The sequence below is a fragment of the Mirounga angustirostris genome, unplaced genomic scaffold (assembly GCF_029215605.1).
Source record: "Mirounga angustirostris isolate CCGP_5_RB_7025 unplaced genomic scaffold, mMirAng1.0.hap1 SCAF_16, whole genome shotgun sequence".
Taxonomy (NCBI): domain Eukaryota; kingdom Metazoa; phylum Chordata; class Mammalia; order Carnivora; family Phocidae; genus Mirounga; species Mirounga angustirostris.
The window spans coordinates 53,156,130-53,176,542 of NW_026991724.1; the positions used below are offsets into that span (position 1 = coordinate 53,156,130).

The 20,413-nt window shown below is 52.5% G+C and overlaps 2 protein-coding genes and 5 non-coding genes across 7 annotated transcripts; all 7 read left to right on the plus strand.

The window, feature by feature from the left end:
- The first annotated feature begins 479 nt into the window (after nucleotides 1–479).
- On the plus strand, nucleotides 480–4,271 carry RPL13A (ribosomal protein L13a). Its single transcript, XM_045891931.2, has 8 exons — nucleotides 480–632; nucleotides 2,204–2,276; nucleotides 2,665–2,730; nucleotides 2,930–3,031; nucleotides 3,221–3,306; nucleotides 3,481–3,540; nucleotides 3,832–3,954; nucleotides 4,156–4,271. Exons 1-8 carry the CDS (start codon nucleotides 618–620, stop codon nucleotides 4,240–4,242), a joined length of 612 nt encoding a protein of 203 aa, XP_045747887.1. The 5' UTR covers nucleotides 480–617; the 3' UTR covers nucleotides 4,243–4,271.
- LOC123856244 (small nucleolar RNA Z195/SNORD33/SNORD32 family) lies at nucleotides 2,323–2,405 on the plus strand. Its single transcript, XR_006793661.1, has one exon. It is a non-coding gene; the product is annotated as a small nucleolar RNA Z195/SNORD33/SNORD32 family (small nucleolar RNA).
- LOC123856243 (small nucleolar RNA Z195/SNORD33/SNORD32 family) lies at nucleotides 3,064–3,148 on the plus strand. The gene has a single exon (XR_006793660.1). It is a non-coding gene; the product is annotated as a small nucleolar RNA Z195/SNORD33/SNORD32 family (small nucleolar RNA).
- Nucleotides 3,342–3,412, plus strand: LOC123856245 (small nucleolar RNA SNORD34). Its single transcript, XR_006793662.1, has one exon. It is a non-coding gene; the product is annotated as a small nucleolar RNA SNORD34 (small nucleolar RNA).
- Nucleotides 3,598–3,684, plus strand: LOC123856246 (small nucleolar RNA SNORD35). The gene has a single exon (XR_006793663.1). It is a non-coding gene; the product is annotated as a small nucleolar RNA SNORD35 (small nucleolar RNA).
- Nucleotides 4,272–10,702: 6,431 nt separating the features above from the next.
- Nucleotides 10,703–13,035, plus strand: RPS11 (ribosomal protein S11). The gene is made up of 5 exons (XM_045891932.1): nucleotides 10,703–10,893; nucleotides 11,599–11,730; nucleotides 11,926–12,001; nucleotides 12,308–12,437; nucleotides 12,858–13,035. The coding sequence occupies exons 1-5, from the start codon at nucleotides 10,879–10,881 to the stop codon at nucleotides 12,979–12,981; spliced, it is 477 nt and encodes a 158-aa protein (XP_045747888.1). The 5' UTR covers nucleotides 10,703–10,878; the 3' UTR covers nucleotides 12,982–13,035.
- LOC123856248 (small nucleolar RNA SNORD35) lies at nucleotides 12,114–12,199 on the plus strand. The gene has a single exon (XR_006793665.1). It is a non-coding gene; the product is annotated as a small nucleolar RNA SNORD35 (small nucleolar RNA).
- Nucleotides 13,036–20,413: the final 7,378 nt, after the last annotated feature.

Below are 20,413 nucleotides of genomic sequence, written 5' to 3' on the forward strand. Positions count from 1 at the left end.
AAGCGAAGGCCTAGAAGCCATCAGGAAGTCATTCCCTCACACACTCTTGCATCTCATAGGGAAAACTACTTCCGCCTGTTTTACAGATGGGGACACTGAGGCCCAGACAGGGCCGCGGGTTCGGCCAGGTCACAAGGAGGCAGCACAGGCACCGGAATCCTTTAAGCCTAGACTGAGCGCTTGACACAGAGCCCACTTGCCCCCTGCGGGCCACCACGTGCCCTGCAGCCGGCTGTCGCTTTAGCGAGTGACGGCGCTTCCCCCCACCGCAGACACCCCGGCAACCCCGAAGAGGGAGACTAGCAGCCCCTCAAAAATATGGCGGCCCAGGCTGGCCAGCCCCGCCCCAGCAGAGCCGCTTCCTTCCCCACGTGATCTCTCGCCCCGCACAGCAATGGCTGCCTAAGAGCCGATGGGAAAGGTTGGACCCGGATTGGACAGTCAGAAGACGACCCGCCTTCCAGCGGGGCCCCTCTGCGCACGCGCAAGACACTTGGGCCAATGAAAAGACGGGAAGCTGCCCGCACAGCCCATGCGGCGTCACTTCCTCCGCCCCTGTTTCAAGGGATAAGAAACCCTGCGCCCAATCTTCCTCCTTTCCCAGGCGGCTGTCGAAGATGGCGGAGGGGCAGGTGCGGGCTCCGCGCGGGCCAGGGAGGCGTGGGGCTGGGTGGGTTGCAGGCCGGAACGAGGTTGGGCCCTCTTTCCCCTCGTAGGTGTGTTGTGAAGCCTAAACTCGATAATTGAGCAAAATGAGAAGCTTTGGGCCTAAAAGGAGTCTGCAACGGGGGAATAGGAGATAACTGGGACGGTTTTTTGGCCTGGGGCTGACAAAAACGGGGCAGGATCCCTTCCTTAGGGGCGATTATGGCGGCTCCCAGCACGGGGAGAGTTATTTTAAAATGAGGCCTCGTTTGCTTTGGTCTCGGCCGGGCTTCGGCCGAATCGGGCCTGTGTGTTCCTAGCGACGGGGAAGCGCGCGGAAAACGCCTGGGCTGCCTCGGGGCGATGGGAAACCGAGGACTGGCCAAAATGGAGGGCGCTCCCGCCGTACCCAAGGCGCGCGTCGCTTCACCCTCGTGGGAGTGCCAGTCCGTGTCCTGGAGCTCTGGCCCCTTTGGTAGGAGATCTTACGCAGCGGGGGAGCGTTCCTGCCTACAGGACATCTAGGAACGAACTGCTCTTACCTTGCTCTTCGGGGTGACGGATACTTTAAAGGCTAGAGGACTGATAAAAGGCTCCCGTAACCACCTGGGGGCCCTCGAGGGACACAGCAGAAGCTTAGCTCCGAGTCCCTGGACTTCTCCTCTAATTTCTTATATGTAAAGGAGGGGATGGCTCGGGAAAGGGTGTCCGTGTGAATAGGAAAGGAAAAAGCACGGTCGTGGAGTCAGGAAGGTGGTAGAGTTCGTGGAACACGTGTTCTCTGCATTTACTGTGTGCGTGACGCAGTTTGCTTTGTGTTCGGTGTCATTCGGTTAACTACCGTAATATTCCCGAGGCAGATACTGTTATCCTCATCTTCCAGGTGAGGAAGCTGGAGAGTTTTAGCCAAAGTCACATTGTCAGGAAGTCTGGCTTTAGATTCTGTACCCTTCTGCCTTCCAACAATCACAAGTATATAACAAGCGCTCGGTAAGAGTGGGGACTTGACTCGTGGTGAAGAAGCTGAGGATTTGGTTTTGAGCGGTTCAGCCAGGGATGCAGAGCTAAATTCAGCATAAGCCACCGCACAGGCTCCTGACGACTCTGCAGAGCCTCACCCGCTCTGAACCTGTTTCCTTTATTAATCATTTTATGCTGGAAACTTCTACCCTTGAGAGTATTTGGTCTGTTGGGATTCCACAACTTTTGTATCAGGGATTATAAATTCTAACTGGAACAATGGATAGTCTTGCCAGCCTTTGTTCAGATCCCAGCTCATCCTCTCACCCTTGAATGTAATCGGGGCTTAAGAATTCTGGCTCTTAAGGCAGTGAGATGTGAGGAAAGGCCTTTGTATTATTCCTTGCACCGAAACAGCCATTTGCTTTCTTGGCCACGTCTGTACAGTGGACCTTGGGTCTTAGTTTCCAGGCCTGCTAATGAATAGGAGGCACTCTGGGGGATACGGTGAAAGAAACGAGTAAAAAAGCATGGGTTGCTTAGGGTGGGGAGTCAAAGCTGAGGGTGTGTCTAAGCCTTTTCACTTAATTTCCACCAGGTCCTGGTGCTCGATGGCCGAGGCCATCTCCTCGGCCGCCTGGCGGCCATCGTGGCCAAACAGGTGCTTCTGGGTAAGTCTGCTCTGCCCACAGCTCCCCTGGGTGTGATTCCCAGCCAGCGGTCAGTGATGAGCAACAGTCACCATCTTTCGTTTGAGTCTCACGACCGTGAGATAACCCCATGCACCGCTCTGAGACCTTCCAGCTTCTCCCTCTCCTGGGGTCTGGGGCTCCGAGATGGAAAATCCTTTCCTGTCGGGCTGTTAATTTAAGCACAGATCCAGCTCTGCTGGGGCCTTGGCTTTCTTGTGCACTGTGGTCAGCTCCACACAGGGGAAGGAACCCTGTTTCCAATCCTCAGCAGTAACCGGGCAGGTGGGTAATGGCCAGGTTGTAGGTGGAGCCCTTGGGTGGCTTCATAGCCTTTGTCCTTGTTTGCCTCACTTTTCTTTTCCTCTAGGCCGGAAGGTTGTAGTCGTGCGCTGTGAGGGCATCAACATTTCTGGCAATTTCTACAGAAACAAGCGTAAGTTAGGATCTGGGAGAAGACTTGGAGAGGGTGGACCTGGGAGATTGGCAGCCTTCGTTGGCTCCAGAAGTGAGCCTACTAGGGGTGGGAAGTGCTCATTTGCGTTCCCTAACAGGCCCTTGCGAGTATGGATGGGTGTGTTGAAGAAGTTAGCATGTGGCTGGGGTCTGAGGCCTCGCACCCTCTCTCTCCCCAGTGAAGTACCTGGCCTTCCTCCGCAAGCGCATGAACACCAACCCATCCCGTGGTCCGTACCACTTCCGAGCACCCAGCCGCATCTTTTGGCGGACAGTGCGAGGTGAGCTGGGCCTGAGGACCGCAGGTGGATGGGTGGCCAGTGATGAGGACTTCTCCCACGTGTGTTCGAGTTCCCCGACCATGAGATGACTCCACATGCACTACCATCTGAGGCCGCCGGTGTGCCTGGGGGGGGGTGCGGGGTCCCCGTGAGCCCCGCGGAGCAAGCCTGCTGTCCCTCCACCCACAGGCATGCTGCCGCACAAGACCAAGCGAGGCCAGGCTGCCCTGGACCGGCTCAAGGTGTTCGATGGGATCCCGCCGCCCTACGACAAGGTGAGCTCGAGGGCCGGCTGCGCAGCGTTTGTGTCTGGCGTCCGTGATGTTGCAGTTGTACCTACATTGTTTGACCCTCGTGAGAACAGCACTGGCTGAGACGCTGTTCCAGCCAGCCTTCTTCCCCGCTGTCCCTTACTCCAGGGCTCCTAAGCCCCTCTCCTTCTCTAACAGAAAAAGCGGATGGTGGTTCCTGCTGCCCTCAAGGTGGTGCGCCTGAAGCCTACTCGGAAGGTAAGTTGCGGTTTCACTGAGTCGTCTCGCTAGGGGGCGAGCTTGAGGCCCGAGACTGGCACGTGATGGTTCTTTCTCACGATGGTCTGCGGATGCCGCTGTGGGCAGTGCCGAAAATGCCATTGGCCTAGCTGATGCCAGCACGAGCAGGGAGCCCCCAGGGCGGCTGTGTCTTTAACTTAGGCCTGCTGGGGAAAGTTGGGTCACCCAGGACAGCTTGTCCGCTCCCTGTCCCACAGCCACCCTGACTCTGCTTGCTCTTTGGACTTCTTTCTTGTCCCTCCCCCACAGTTTGCTTACCTGGGGCGCCTGGCTCATGAGGTTGGTTGGAAGTACCAGGCAGTAACAGCCACCCTGGAGGAGAAGAGAAAGGAGAAGGCCAAAATCCATTACCGGAAGAAGAAGCAGCTCCTGGTGAGGATGGCCTGGAACCCAAGGGCACCACACTCCTGGGCAAGGGCCTTGTGGGTGAACTCTGGACGCAGTGGTCTTCGGTTGGCCCCGGAGGCCTCTACTCGAGGCCCACCTTGGGACGGGGAGTAGAATTGGGTTCCTGGGATGATGAAGGCTCTGGGTAGCAGCCATTGACCACCATCTGTCCTCTTCACCCCACAGAGGCTACGGAAACAGGCTGAAAAGAACGTGGAGAAGAAAATCGATAAATACACAGAGGTCCTCAAGACCCATGGACTCCTGGTCTGAGCCCAATAAAATTGACTGTTTATTCCTCATGCTTGGCCTGGCCTGCCCTTCCTCCATCGCCGCCCTAGGATATGGGGGACCCCCAGGGGCCGCTGTCTGGAGCCACAGGCAGCCGGGACTTAAAATGTTGGGAACACAGAAAGGGCTTTAGTCACTGCTGTTAATTAAGAAAGGCCTTCTTAAAAGGCTAAACTCCAAGAGCTTTGAGGCATAATTGCCTGTGACCGACTCATCTCTGAGAGGTCTAAGAAACTGATAGTTGGAGCAACTATTTCCCTGTTGGCAAAAGATCTGGAGAACGTTTGGAGGGGAGCCCTGTGTCGTGAATGGGGTGTGCTTAAACTTGCCGCAGGCTCGGGTGCTATACTCTGCAGCTGTTAGGTTGTGAGGATGCTGGGGGCCCAGCCTGGTGTCACACAGAGGTAGTTCCAGATGCATAGCCTGGGAAGTACAGCCAAGGGGTCTCAGGCACTGCCTTTGTGCCTTCCCTGTATTTTGTGATCCAAAACTAATAAATTATTTTTAAAGAAAGTTGGTGTCTGCAGTGTGTGTCTGCTGTGGAGGCAGGCCCTTGGCAAGCAAAGCAGGGCTTGAAAGAGAAGACTGGCCATGCTCCAGTCGCTTTCCGCAACAGTTGGATTATAACCTGTCCTTCGTGGATGAGTTTTTACCTACCGCTCTCCAGGAATTTCCTTGAGAGTCCTGTATAGGTGTATTTCTCAAAACCATCATGGCCCAAGGTCGCTCAGTGGACCTACACTAATTCAGCTGCAAAGTATGGAATTTGTCACCATCTTAAAACCAGTCTCATCATTGTGGGGTAGGTGGGCTCTTTTGGTCTTTGCCACACCAGGAGTTCTGTGCTTTGTGTAAAGAAACTGAGACCGGAAATATTTTGCAGGTAGCATTAGGCACTGAGGGTGGAAATACGAAATCTAATGCTTCAGAAGAGGAAAGCTAGACTTTTTCAAGATTTTATTTTATTTTTTAAAGACTTTATTTGACAGATAGTGACAGCAGGAACACAAGCAGGGGGAGTGGGAGATGGAGAAGCAGGCTTGCGGCTGAGCAGGGAGCCCCATGTGGGGCTCGATCCCAGGACCCTGGGATCATGACCTGAGTCGAAGGCAGACGCTTAACGAGTGAGTCACCCAGGCACCCCATTTTATTTATTTGACGTACGCAGCCAGACAGGGAACACAGGAACACTTAACTGAGCCACCCAGGCGCCCCTAGACTTCAGAGACGGGGAGAGGGTGGAGGGAGAATCATGGGCAGACTTCACGCCCAGCATGGCCCGAGGCAGAGCTCCATCTTGAGACCCTGAGCCGAAATTGAGTCTGAAGCTTACCTCCCTGAGCCACCCAGGCGCCCCTGAGACTTCTTAGATCTGGAAGGGTAAATGGAGCATTGAGCAGGTACCAAGCTCTTCACAATCACCTGTTAACGTGCTGCCTTTTCAGATTAGTGGGCAATAACACTTGTAAATTTCCATTTTTTCTTTTTAAAGATTTTATTTATTTGAGAGAGAGAAACAGCATGAGAGGGGAGAGGGTCAGAGGGAGAAGCAGCCTCCCCGCGGAGCAAGGAGCTCAATAGGGGCCTCAATCCCAGTACTCTGGGATCATGACCTGAGCCGAAGGCTTAACCAACTGAGCCACCCAGGCGCCCAACACTTGGAAATTTCTAATTTAGAAGTTCAGCATCCAAATGCCTAACAGCGCAGAGAAAACTAGTTAAATGTGATACACATTTTATTATAATTCACAGGGCATTTTACTTTAATTCAGGGGGCAAATTACAACTCACATGTCCTGTCATGATTAATCTTCCCAAAATGGCAAAGATACCACAGTGACAAGTTTTCTCTGAGAATCATTTAAGAAATGGGTGGTATCTTTACCCCTCCTGGGGCTCCCCCACACCACAGGAGCTGCCTCCAGAAGTGGCCAAAATTAAATACTAAGCTTAACAAAACTGCCTGTTAGCAATACAATATAGTCCCACCAAAAGCACGATCTCTTAAAAAGATAAATTTGGCTGTACAAACTTATAAAAACTTCCCACTTCAAAAACAAGCCATGGACTGGGAGGAAATATTTGCAAATCCTACCTCTTTTTTTTTTTTTTTTAAGATTTTATTTATTTATTTGAGAGAGAGAGAATGAGAGACAGAGAGCAAGAGAGGGAAGAGGGTCAGAGGGAGAAGCAGACTCCCCGCCGAGCAGGGAGCCCGATGCGGGACTCGATCCCGGGACTCCAGGATCATGATCTGAGCCGAAGGCAGTCGCTTAACCAACTGAGCCACCCAGGCGCCCTAATCCTACCTCTTTTGAACAACTTGTTTCCTGGGTATATTAACAAATACAAATACAAAAAAAAAAAAAAAAAGAAAACGGGCACCTGGTTGGCTCAGTAGTTAAGTGTCCCCCTGTCTGCCTTTGGCTCAGGTCATGATCCTGGAATCTCAGGATCAAGCCCCTCACTGGGCTCTGTGCTCAGCAGGGAGTCTGCTTCTCCCAATGCCCCCCCCACTCCACCCGTACCCATTCCTGTTCTCTCTCTGTCTTTCAAATTAAAAAAAAAAAACAAAACTCTCCAAACTCCATAATAAGGAAAATCAAGTAAAAGGTGGGCAAGAATTAGAGAAGTATTTCACCAAAGAAGATACACAAATGGCCAATAAGCATGTGAGAAGGTGCTCAACATCATTCACCATTAGACGATGCAACTGGAATCTCTGGGCATCCCCTTAATCCTTCCTGGAGGGCACACACGGAGGCTCAGAACCTCTGGGTCAGCAGCAAGAACATTTTCAAAGCTCCGTCTTGCACCTTGCCCACAAAGCACCCTCCTACAGTGTGTGGGCATGCCTGGCCCATCTCCACCTTATCTCCTAGGAGTTCTAGCACCCTTTCCCGTCCTGGTCCATGGGTGGGGCCCAAGGGAGGGTCTAACTTTGCTAGGCATTGTGGTGCACATGGAAACGTGAGCTTCTCCAGGTCATTCGCATTTCTGTTGTGAAACCCTGGTAAGTATGTCTGAAATCCGGCAGAGGCCAGAAATATTCCCTCAAGTGTTCATCACTAGAGTTGTCTGGAGTTCATTATTGCCCACATCAAGGCTGTCTGATACTGCAGGGCAGAAAATCAATGTGGTGGGTTGTAACCAGCCTTAAAATGATAACGAAATTGAATAGAAACGAAAAGAAAAAAAAATCAGTGTATAGCAGGAAGGAAAGGAGAAAGTTAAGTTAGAAAGCAAGAGGACGGGGGCACCTGGCTGGCTCAGTTGGAAGAGCATGTGGCTCTTGATCTCAGGGTCATGAGTTCAAGCCCCACGTTGGGTACAGAGAGTACTTAAATAAATAAGTAAACTTAAAAAAAATAATAATAAAGCACGAGGAAGGGAGGGAAGAGGAGGAGAGAGACAGGTGTTGGGTCACGATGCGACTGTATTTCCTACTGTGGGTTGTGGTCATTAAAAGCTGTGGACCTAAATATCTCCAAACTGCCCCACCCCTTCATGGTGAAGCATTGTATGTTTTTTTGCTTTTCCCTTATCATCAAAATCTCACCAGCTATTCTGAGCAATTTGCAAACTACTGAGCATTGTAAAAAACAGAGAGGAAATCACACCTAATCTCACCACCTGGAGATGCAAAACACCAGGGCGATGTCATGCATTTCCTTCCAGGCTTTTTTCTAACTTGCTTTTGTACAAAGCTTAGCACACATTGCAAATAACAACTATAGCGCCTGCCTTTTTTTTTTTTTTTTTAAATTAAACATCATAAATCCTTATCAAGTTGTTCAAAAACTCCAGAAGATTACTTATTTCTTCAAAAAAATAAGGGAGGGGGGAAGACATGGAAGGCCTTAAAAGAGAAAAATGAAAAGTCCTTCCCTCTTAACCCTACCCCCAAAGGGACTGAAGCAACTAAAACAATTAAAAATGTTTCATTCAGGGGAGCCTGGCTGGCTCAGTCACCAGAGCAAGAAACTCTTGATCTTGGGGTTGTAAGTTTGAGCCCCACAATAGATGTGGAGTTTACTGACACAGCAATAAAATGTTTCATTCAGAATTCACAAAGCTAAAAAAAAAAAAAAAAAACTTTCACAAAGCTATTAAGTGTGAAAGAAATTTAAGCAATTAAACTTTCAAATTATTTTTTTGTAAGTTGGTAGCATTTACATCTCTGAAGTTAGTACAATTTATTTTATTTTATTTTATTTATTTATTTGACAGAGACACAGCGAGAGAGGGAACACAAGCAGGGGGAGTGGGAGAGGGAGAAGCAGGCTTCCCGCTGAGCAGGGAGCCCGATGCTGGGCTCGATCCCAGGACCCTGGGATCATGACCTGAGCCGAAGGCAGACGCTTAATGACTGAGCCACACCGGCGCCCAAGTTAGTACCAATTTAAAGACACCATATACATATGCACAGCCTTGTCTATAGCAGCAATGTCCAATAGAACTTTCTGTGTTGATAAAAATGCTCTGGGGGCGCCTGGGTGGCTCAGTCGGTTGGGCGTCTGCCTTCGGCTCGGGTCATGATCCCGGGGTCCTGGGATCGAGCCCCGCGTCGGGCTCCCTGCTCTGAGGGGAGCCTGCTTCTCCTTCTCCCTCACTTGTGCTCTCTAGCTCTCTCTCTGTATCTCTCCAATTAAAAAAAAAAAAATGCTCTGAATCAGAGTGCCTGGATGGCTCAGGCAGTTAAGTGTCTACCTTCAGCTCAGGTCATGATCGGGGGGTCCTGGGATTGAGCCCCCAGTCGGGCTCCCTGCTCAGATGTGAGCCTGCTTCTCCCTCTCCCTTGCTCCTCCCCCTGCTCATGCTCTTTCTCTCTCTCACTCTCGCTCTCTCTCAAATAAAATCTTTAAAAAAAAATGTTTTGAATCTTTTATAATATGCAAGCCACACCTGGCTTCTGGGCACTTGACATAATGAAGAAGGTGACTGAGGAACTGAGTTTAAATTGTACTGAAGGGGCGCCTGGGTGGCTCAGTCGTTAAGCGTCCGCCTTGGGCTCAGGTCATGATCCCAGCATCCTGGGATCAAGCCCCACATCGGGCTCCCTGCTCAGTGGGAAGCCTGCTTCTCCCTTTCCCACTCCCCCTGCTTGTGTTCCCCCTCTCGCTCTCTCTCTCTCAAAAAATAAATAAAAATCTTAAAAAAAAAAAAAAAGTCCCAAGGCCAGAAGAATCCACATGTTTCAGACGCAGCAAGGAAGGAGGAGAGGAAGAGCATAAAACAGAAGAGGCATCACAAGAGAGTAAGGCTCCCCCCTTTTTAAAAATATTTTATTTATTTATTTGACAGAGACACAGGGAGAGAAGGAACACAAGCAGGGGGAGTGGGAGAGGGAGAAGCAGGTTTCCCGCAGAGCAGAGAGCCTGATGTCGGGCTCGATCCCAGGACCCTGGGATCATGACCTGAGCCAAAGGAGACGCCTAACGACTGAGCCACCCAGGCACCCCGAGAGTAAGGCCCTTTAAATGTGGTCTGTGCACCAGTGCCTCATGCTACAGGATAAGTACACAAATTGAGAGGGAGCGTTTGGAAACCTAGAAAGCAATTCTTTGTCAGTTGAATCTAAAAAAAAATTATTTAAATCTCTGCTTCCTAAGACTTTGCTTTCTGAGAATTTATAAAATAACAGGGCTCCTGAGTGGCTCAGTCGTTAAGCGTCTGCCTTCGGCTCAGGTCATGATCCTGGGGTCCTGGGATCGAGCCCCGCATCGGGCTCGTCGCTCAGCGGGAAGCCTGCTTCTCCCTCTCCCACTCCCCCTGCTTGTGTTCCCTCTCTCACTGTCTTTCTCTCTGTCAGATAAATAGATAAAATATTAAAAATAAATAAATGAAATCTTAAAAAAAAAAAAAGAGTATCCAATGATAGACCTGCACCGTTCAATGTCGTAGACGTTAGTTCCATGTAGCTGTGTAAATTTAAATCTAATAACATGAAACAAAGTTAAAAATTCAGGTCCTCAGTCTCATATACACTTGAAGTGCCAGCAGCCACAGAAAATCAGCAGAAGCGTTTTTTAGTTTGCTTTTTTTTTTGTTTGTTTTCACTAAACTATTGTCTGGGGATGAAACAGGGCATAAAGGACAACAAACTTCATCGAACTTGAAAAAAACTCATGGTCAAACCCGCCCCTCACAAAGATGGCGGCGCCGGTGGCTCATGCCCCTAAGACCTTCTGGCTGGCCGCCCCCCAAAAAGATGGCCGCCACCACCACATCCCGTCTGAATTCTGCAGGCGCACAGCCACGCGGTCTCCACACCCCACGTGATCTTAGCCCCGCCGAAACATGCCCGCCTCCCTATAACTCTCGCGATAACGTAGGCGAGCTCAAGGCTGGCCTCGCCTTCCCAACGTGAACTAGCGCACCCAGCGCATTCACGGCGTGACTTTTGCGAGACGGCGTCCGCCACTTCCCCGCTCCCTGCCCTTGATCCTGTGGGGCGTCCGTGCTGGGTTTGGGCCGCCCGTCAATCACAGTCGCGCCCGAGGCACCGCCCCAAACCGTGCTCCCGCCCCCTTTCGTCACTTCCTCCCTAGCCCCTGTGCCGTCGATAAGGAAACCCGGACGCGCTTCCGGCTTTCCTTTTTTGAGGCGGCCGGGAAGATGGCGGACATTCAGGTGCGGGCTCGGGCTTGGCGCGGATGCTGCGGGGCCAACCCTCGGCCTCAGGGGCGCGTCCGGGAGAGAAGGACTCCGCGCCCCAGTTCTGGGGTTAATGCCAGACGGCCTCGATTTCCCAGGCATTAATTCGGGGGCGCGTGTCTTTGAATTAATCTAGATTAGCGCCTCCTAAATCCCGGGGGCTCCCCGCGTGGGGTTTAGTGGAGGCTCAAGCCTTTTAGGAGTTATCTTCTTAAAACTTAACGGGGTGGTTTTCCGGAGGCCTTGGGCCATCGGGTTAATCCTGTGAGAACTGAGCCCTAAGGGCTAATCCAGGAAGCCCGTGGTTTGGGTATTTATTTCTAAAGTCGTATATATTATATAAGGAGAGAATCCTGGGTGGGTGTCCTTGTGGCTTGGAGAATAATCGTTGCTGAAAGGTGTCCACGCTGTTAGAGGAATGACAGTGTGTGCCTGGGTCTTAAGGAATGAGTTCTGCAGGTGATGGGAGGTGTTTTAGAGCATAAATGCTTAAGAAAACCCTGGTTCAGAGTTGAGTCTGAACTCAGAGACTCGGGGTGAGTGTTTTAGATGGCAGTTACGGAGGCTTGGGAGGCCGCCGTTTGGGGAGTAAATGCTGGAGAGGATGGGATCGGGGGTTTGGGGGAAGATTTCGAGGCCAGGTTGCCAGCTCCAGGCTCACCAGCTTCCTCCTCCTCCTAGACTGAGCGCGCCTACCAAAAGCAGCCAACCATCTTTCAAAATAAGAAGAGGGTCCTGCTTGGAGAAACTGGCAAGGAGAAGCTCCCGCGATACTACAAAAATATCGGTCTGGGCTTCAAGACGCCCAAGGAGGTATGGGGGCTACTCTCGGAAGGGAGGAGACCCCTGTGTCCCTGCACGTGTGCACACTCTGGATTACCTCGGCCACATCTGACTGGCTCCTCCAGGGGCTGGTGGGAAATGTAGTTCGTGTCCCCGAGGCCACATCCCCTGATTATTTCCGGAAGTGCTTGTTCCAAGGCTCACTCCTTTCTTTCCCTTTTTCAGGCCATTGAGGGCACCTACATTGACAAGAAATGCCCCTTTACTGGTAACGTCTCCATCCGAGGGCGGATTCTTTCTGGTGAGTGAGGGGGCTTGGGTTCAGATTTCTCGGTCTGAGGGACGATGGGCTGGGGAATGCTCAGTTCCTGGGTGAGGAGGGGGTGGGCAGACTCTTGGTTCCAGGGGGCACTGGCAGATGATGTCTTTTCACAGTGGTCTTCAGATGCCCACCACGGGCACTGCTGAGAAAGCCACTTGGCACGGCTGATGTCAGCAGCAGGACTTGGGATCCTTCCTTGGCAGCTCCCGATTCCCAGCATGCTCTGGGCTGCCCAAAGCCCCCCTTCCCCAGGGGGCTGACCTGTGATCCATCCCCTCCCCCCAGGTGTGGTGACCAAGATGAAGATGCAGAGAACTATTGTCATCCGCCGAGACTACCTCCACTACATCCGCAAGTACAACCGCTTTGAGAAGCGCCACAAGAACATGTCCGTGCACCTGTCCCCCTGCTTCAGGTGAGCACGGTGGGCCTGCAGGTTCACAGGCAGAGGAGGGGGTGGCTGCCCCCGAGGCTGAGTGACATGGGGGACCTGGCCGGGGTTAACGGGGCGCCCTGGCTGCTGTGTGGGTAGTAAACTGTTGGAGACGGTGTGAGGAGGCTGGTGGAACCAAGCAGATGTCCTCAGGAGCCTCCAGTCTGTGTAAAGTGGAGAGGATCGATGGAGGTCTTCTGCCACGAGAGGCCCCTGAGAGGGTTGGAGTGTTCTCTATCCACCTTGGACACAGTTTGTGGTCAATAAATGATGACCAGGGGCAGGTGGAACTGGAAACTGGAGCTTGGGTGGGGTTTGGTGGGGCCAAAGCTGAGAGGCCTCAGGCTCTAGTGGCCTGCATGGGACAGTCCAGCTCGTGACAGCACCTGCCCACGTCCACAGGGATGTCCAGATCGGCGACATCGTCACAGTGGGCGAGTGCCGGCCCTTGAGCAAGACTGTGCGTTTCAACGTGCTCAAAGTCACAAAGGCCGCTGGCACCAAGAAGCAGTTCCAGAAGTTCTGAAACGAGACATCTGTCCACACCCCTGAAGAAAATAAAAGTTATTTTCCCAGTCGGGCCTGGCCCAGGGTATCTGCTCCTTTACCAGAGGGATTGTTCCTGGGAATTGAATGGGGTTGATGCAAAAGATGGGGTTCTCTTTCATCCTCTGGACCCCCATGTAAGGGTGGGACTGGGAGCCACATCCTTCCTGTCCTCTCATCTTTGGGTGAAGATATGAACCTGTGTTAAGATACTGCTCCCCTCTTTGGGTCACCTCTTGGTGTCAGAAAGTAAGCCCTTCTACCTGGTGTTGGGGCGTGCCCCCCACCCCCAGTCTCTGGGGAGGAAGTGAGTGAGGGTGTAGCGTCCTGCGTTCTCTCAACTCCGGTCTAGGCCCTCTGGCCTCCTTGGGAGGGGGAGGGTGAAGCAGCCACCTCTGGACCTGGCTGGGGCGGTGGAGGGCGGGGGGGGGCAGGCGGGGGTGGATGGGCTTTCAGAGTCCTGTGCTGTCTGGGTCTGAACCACAGGGGACTTGACTTCAACCTGGGCTTTCCTTTCTCCCCTGACAATGGAGGAGTGGGGCAGGGAAGCCAGGCAGCTACCCCCTCCAGCTCCAGGCCCCACTGCCCCTTCCTGAGCAAGCACCATGCCCCTTTGCAGACGAGCAAACTCATCTGAGGGGGCAGGTTCTCCCCTCGGAGTAGCTGAGCTTCAGGTCTCACTCAGGTTCTAGAAACTTCTTTTGCCTGAAAATCCAAGGAAGTTGGCTTTGAAGGCACCTGTCATCTCAGGCCAAGCTGGAGCCAGCCTGGGACCCACCTCTGCAGCACCCGGTTGCAGGCTGCTCAGACATGGGTTAGGAAGCCCCTGAAAGGGAGACTGATCAGGTCGGGGTGGCCTTGGGGGGAGGAGAGAAATGGGAACAGGGTCAGGGAAAGAGCTTTCTGACATGGCCAGACGGTGACCTGGACTGTCAGGGGAAAACGTGGGGAAGGGAGAGAGGTTGACCCTAACAGTGGAAGGCATTCTGTTAAAGAAAAATGGGGGGAAAAGGAGAGGGACCTTGAGGATCAGTTACAGAGATAAGGACAGAGGGCTCAGCTGGACTCTGAGCAAGGTCAGAGACCACAGGTAGTGAGAGACTCAGATTTCAGAACAAGACCAGACAGACCTTGAGCAGGAAATCAAGTTCAAGATGATAGAGTTGGGGGTCAGCAAAGCAGCAGGAAGCGGGGGGGGGGGCACTGACTTCTAGAATCTGGAGAGACCCTCACCCGAGTCGCAGCAGGCGGAGATGGAGGCACAGAGGAGGGAGGTGCTGGGGTCACCTGCTTGCTTCACCCCTCGGGGCTGGTGCTGCTGGGGTCCCCAGGTCCCTGCCCCCCATACCTGTACCAGGGACCGAGGCACAGCACTGGTACAAGGGTTGGGAGACAGGGCCGAGAGGAGAGAGGAGCTGTTGCCTTCAGGGGCGCTGCCTCTGGACCAGCTCCGTGCCTTCTTTTTACCCAGACCCAGTGAGGGCGGGGGTTCCTGCCAGAGGAAGTGGGGCCGCATCAAAGGGGGCAGGAAGGGGCAGGGACAGGTCAGAAGGGGTACCGCCCTGGATCTTCAGCCTGCAAGCCCGCCCCACCCCGTGCTAGAGGGCAGGGACCATGCAGAAGGGGACCGGGACCCAGAAAGGGCTCTGAGGCTGCTCCCAGAGCCCCCCCACCACAGGTGTTTCCGTTTGGGGTGGGGCTGCCCTGTTGACAACAGCAGCCCAGCTACCCTGTTCCCTCCCTCCCAGCGGTCGTTGGGGTGTCTGCTTGGCACCCCACCGCGATAGGTTACCTAGTCACCGGTGGGGCATCTGCCTGGTGTGTGTTGGGGGACATGCCTGGTGGGTCAGGTGGTGAAGACCAAGGAGAGATGCCCTGGGGCCACACCACTTGTGCCTGGAGGGAGATGACCACCGTGTCTATCCTTTTTAGAGTCAAGTGACAGCCAGAGACCATTCCTAGGTCTGTCACAGCCTCAGCGCTTGCCCTCAGCCCTCCGCACCGCTCTTCCCTCCTGGCTCAGCCAGCCAGCACCCACCAGACCTGCTCCCTCCTCTGAGCCTTCGCACTGGCTGTGCCCACTGCCTGGAAGCTCTCAGCGCAGGTGTCCACCTGGCTCCCTCCTTCATTGCCTTCAGCTGTAATGCTCACCAGCCTCTTTCCATCTGACAAAACCTCCAGTCCTCCCAACCACCCCTCCTGGCTTTATTGCCCTACAGACAGGTGAAGCCCATTTCTTGTATATTTATATGTTTATTGTACAAATCCTGAGTGATACAGCATGTTTGTTTACCTACTAACCACCGGAATGTGAGCCCCAGCCCATGGACAAGTTGTAAGCGTTCCACACGTGTTTAGTGGAGTAAACAGATCCAAGTTAAATCCTCGCATTCTCACAGGGCAGGCCTGAGCCCTGGGTCTCAAGGCCTGGAATAGCCAGAAGCAGGGACCATGAGCAGATGCCTCCAAGTGAAAGCATGATGACCACAGGCTCTGTTCTGATTTCTAGCTCTGCTGCTCATTAGCAGGTCACCCCACCCCACCCCACCCCACCCCACCCCACCCCCGCCAACCGCAGAGCCTCAGGTTCCTAATCTGTAAAATGGGTTCTGGCCTCTCTCCCCCATTGGAGGATGAACTATGGTTACGTGTGTTAATGGAGTAGAACTAGTTCTAGTAAATGATACTTCTGATAGAAGTAATTTTTCCAGAGCCCTGAGCCCTTTAGAGAAAGGCCATGAGGTAGCTTAGTGTGACAGGCCCTGGGTCCCTTCAGGAAGGCCCAAGGACAAGAGTCTTTGCCAGGGGGCCCCAGAGGTATTCATTATAGGGTTGTGGAACCTGCATCTATTACAGCAAGCCCTGGTGGGCTGGCATGGGACCTTGAGTCTATTTTAGCATGCTTCTAGAATATTCTGTTGAATGCCTCTATAGGAGGTCCCAGTGGCGTTGCTTTTTTCTCAGGGAAATTAGCTGCAGGCACAGTTTCATAGCAGGGTCCTAGATGTATGTCAGCAGGAGTCAGGCCTATTACATGAAAACAGGGCAGCTCATGGTGGTATCACAATGTATCATGGCCCCGCACCCATCACAGCAGGCCTCTGGAATATTCTGATTCTGGCAATCATTGTTGCCTCCCCCGCGGTATTCTACTCTAGCAGGACTTCCAGCAGCAGGAACCTGAAATCATTTGACAGGTCCGGTCCGGAGGTCTGTGAGTAGAGTCTAAGGGAACTTGAATTGTAGTAGCGTGTGTTTGAGCCTCCTGCTGCCACATTTTGGCCCTGTCCCGAGCCTATCATGGGAAATCCCTGGGAATCCAACATTCTGGTAGGTCCCAGCTCTATTCTATATTATCACAGAGGGCTACAGTATAGATTCTGCTAGAACGTTCTAAGAAGGACACCAAAGCCATTCTAGAAGAGTTTCAGGGGCATATCAAACCAGGCCAGGGTCATTCGTGGTTGCCATCATTCATTCTACCAATATTTACTGTGCTGGCCCCTGGGGGGTGCAAGAGGGAACAAGACATATCCAGGGCTCCGGTGTCTGAGATCCCTGAGACCCTAACAGCAGCTGGGAGCCGGCGGGGGCACATTAAGGGGAACACATGTTACTATTTTGCCCTATCGTGTGCCCCATGCTCAACCCTGACTCGCTGAAGCCTCCCCCTGAGGTTGGCAGGATCGTTATTCCCACTTTACAGATAAGGAAACCAGGGCTCAGAGAAGCGGAGGAAGAGGGAGATTTAGTTTTGAACTCCGGTGTGATTGCCTCATGGAGTCAGTAGGGGGCACTTATGGTGCAGGTGCAGAGGGGAGGTGCACATGTTAAGGCGTGGGGCCGATCAGAGTACACAGTCCCCAGGGCCAACACGGCTTCGTGGACCTGATTCAGAAGGGACCCACGCTGGGTTCAATGGTTCAATGCTCTGCTCGAACTTTCCTGAAGTTGGAACAAGGGGCCCCACATTTTCATTTGCCCCAAGCCCTGCAAATTACGTAACTGGTCCTGCCGTGGGCTTTCTCTTCTTTATAGTGGGGGCTCTGGAGGGCACAGGCAGGATCTTTAGAGCCGGACCCTGGGAATATGAGAAGGGACAGCCAGCAGATGCTGTAAATAGCCCCTGAAGACATAACAGGACCCCAGGACACCTAGAAGGGACTCCCAGTGGGTACTAAGCGACACTGAGGCCTTTCTCTGTTGTAGCAGGAAGGAGGGACATTATGGGGAATGTTCTGGCAGACTGAGAGTCCTCATTGCCAAACCCCGGGAGAGGAGATCAGAAGGGAGATATTCTAACAGGGACAAGGAAGGGCGTCCTTCCTGACTGTGGTAGGCTGGATAGTGGTCCCCCAAAGGTGAATGCCCTAATCCCCCGAAACCTGCAAATACATTACTTCCTATGATAAAAGGGATTTTGCAGATGTGATTAAATTCAGGATTTTGAGATGGGGAGATGATCTGGGATTATCCAGAAGACCAATGTAATCCTGAGCGTATTTATAAGAGGGAGGCAGGGGCTGAGTGGCTGGCTGGTTGGTTCAGTTGGGTAGAATATGACACTAACAACACCACCATTGTGGGTTTGCAACCTAACAGGCTGAGAAAAGCATTACTTCTCATGTTTAATAAAAATTAATTAGGGGCACCTGGGTGGCTCAGTTGTTAGGCGGCTGCCTTCAGCTCGGGTCATGATCCCAGCGTCCTGGGATCGAGCCCCGCATCGGATCCCTGCTCAGTGGGAAGCCTGCTTCTCCCTCTCCCACTCCCCCTGCTTGCGTTCCCTCTCTCGCTATGTCTCTCTCTGTCAAATAAATAAATAAAATCTTTTTAAAAATTAATAAAAAAAAATAAGAGGGTGGTGGGAAGATCAGAGCCAGAGAGAGATTTGAGGACGGATGGCCGCAAGCACACAGAGGTCAGAAAGGAGAGCAGATGCTGTTCTGCTGGCTTTGAAGCTGGAGGAAGGGGTCATGAGCCAGAGAATGCAGGCAGCTTCTAGAAGCTGGAAAAGGCACAGAAATGGATTCTCCCCTGGAGCCTTAAGAAAGAACCAGCGTGGGCGACTTGGGTGGCTCAGTCAGTTAAGCATCTGCCTTCGGCTCAGGTCATGATCCTGGGGTCCTGGGACTGAGCCACTCATTGGGCTTCCTGCTCAGCGGGGAGCCTGCTTCTCCCTCTCCCACTCCCCCTGCTTGTGCTCTCTCTCTGTGTCAAATAAATAAATAAGTAAGTAAGTAAGTAAATAAATAAATAAATAAAATCTTTTTTTAAAAAAAAGAGGGCACCTGGGTGGCTCAGTCGTTAAACGTCTGCCTTCAGCTCAGGTCATGATCCCAGCGTCCTGGGATCAAGTCCCACATCAGGCTCCCTACTCAGCGGGAAGCCTGCTTCTCCCTCTCCCACTCCCCCTGCTTGTGTTCCCTCTCTCGCTCGCTCTCTCTCTCTGTTGAAAAATAAATAAAATCTTTAAAAAAATAAAATAAATAAAAATTTAAAAAAAAGAAAGAACCAGCGCTGTGGACCATTTTAGATGTCTGACTTCCAGAACTGCAAGATAAAAAATTTGTATTGTTTTAAGCCGCCAAGTCTGTGGTTAAATTATAGCAGCAGCGGGAAATGAATGCGGTGATCCGGGGCCATGGTGGATGGCCACTGAAGCAGGACCCTGGGCCACGTAGGGAAAAGCCTGTGGGAATTTTTCCATAGCCCTAGAGAACACTCTGATGGTTCTGGGGGACACAAACTAGCAGGCCCTTGGAGTGTTGGGTTTTTTTTTTTTTTTTAATATTTTATTTACTTGTCAGAGAGAGAGAGAGAAAGAGCACACAAGCAGGGGGAGCTGCAGGCAGAGGGAGAAGCAGGATTCCTGCTGAGCAAGGAGCCCAAAGCAGGACTAGATCCCAGGACCCTGGGATCATGACCTGAGCCAAAGGCAGATGCTTAACCGACTGAGCCATCCGGGCATTCCCTTGGAGTGTTTAGCAGAGCCCTAAAGACTTCATGGTAGAGCTAGGAGACATTCTTTTTTTTTTTTTTTTTTTTTTTTTTAATATTTTATTTATTCATTTGAGAGAAAGAGAGCACAAGCAGGGGGAGAGGCAGAGGGAGAAGGAGAAGCAGGCTCCCCGATGAGCTGGGAGCCCGATAAGGGGCTCAATCCCAGTACCTGGAGATCATGACCTGAGCTGAAGGGACATTTAACCTACTGAGCCACCCAGGTGCCCCACTAGGAGACATTCTAATTGGATCCTGGCAGGACCCCAACGGTTTAGAGGGGACATCCTGTGGTCATTTTGGTGATTCTCAAGGCCACATGAGGGAAGACTGCACCCATTGTAGCAGGGTCCAGTGGACCTTCTGAGTGCTCAGGGGGAGAGTACGCAGGTCCTGGGGACACTTTATCAGGAACCAAAGGACTTTTCGGCAGGACCCAGTGAATATTAGAGTAGGGTCCTGAGAGGTGTTGCAATGACAGCTGATGGGACATTGTAGCAGGACTGAGGACACCCAGAGGCATCAGATACCCAGAGAGGGGGTAAAGCAGGAGCTGAAGGACAGTTGGGCAAAATGTGAGCATTATGGAAGGCCCCAGGGACAATGCACTAGAGTCCCAGAGCGCAGTGGCAGGAACCCAAGGCCTTGTCCCCAGGGCTCTAGTGGCATTATTTAGGAACCTACGCTATAGAGAAGATCCCTGGGGGAGGGGGGTGTCTTAACCAGTAGAGTAGGACCCAGGGGACCTGAAGAGGAGACACAGAGCCACGTAACAAGACCTCAGGGCCCCTTTATAATGGAGTCCCTTGAGGGTCATTCTCTCCTGGGTGAGGGAGGAACAGTCTAGCTGGCGAGGAGACATGGGAAGGGCCTGATAGCAAGTCCCTGAGAAATGCAAATGCAGGAGATTTGTTGCTGGCTGGAATGTCTAGAGGGAGAGAAGGGCCTGGGGCTGAGGCCCCTCTGGGGTCACACCAGGGTGAGGGCTCAGGACTGGTTTAGCTGGATCCCAGGGGTGGGGTGGCCGATTCTGAGAGAGAGATTAGCAGAAGCTGTTGGAGACGTTACTGCTGGGCCTCAGGATTCTGTCAGGAGACCCAAAGGGCATGGGGGTGGGGATCTGAGATATCAGAGACCAGGGGCCCAGTAGGGGCCTCTGGCCATGGTCCTGCAGGACATCAGGGACACGGCACTAAAGTTCATTATTGGGGCCCCAGGGCAGTGGTTTCCAGGCTCCAAGGGTCCTGTCACAAGACAGTGCCCCCCCCCGTTTTTTTTTAATTTATTTGACAGAGAGAGAATGAGAGAGAGAGCACATGAGAGTGGGGAGGGTCAGAGGGAGAAGCAGGCTCCCTGCCGAGCAGGGAGCCCGATGCGGGACTCGATCCAGGGACTCGATCCAGGGACTCCAG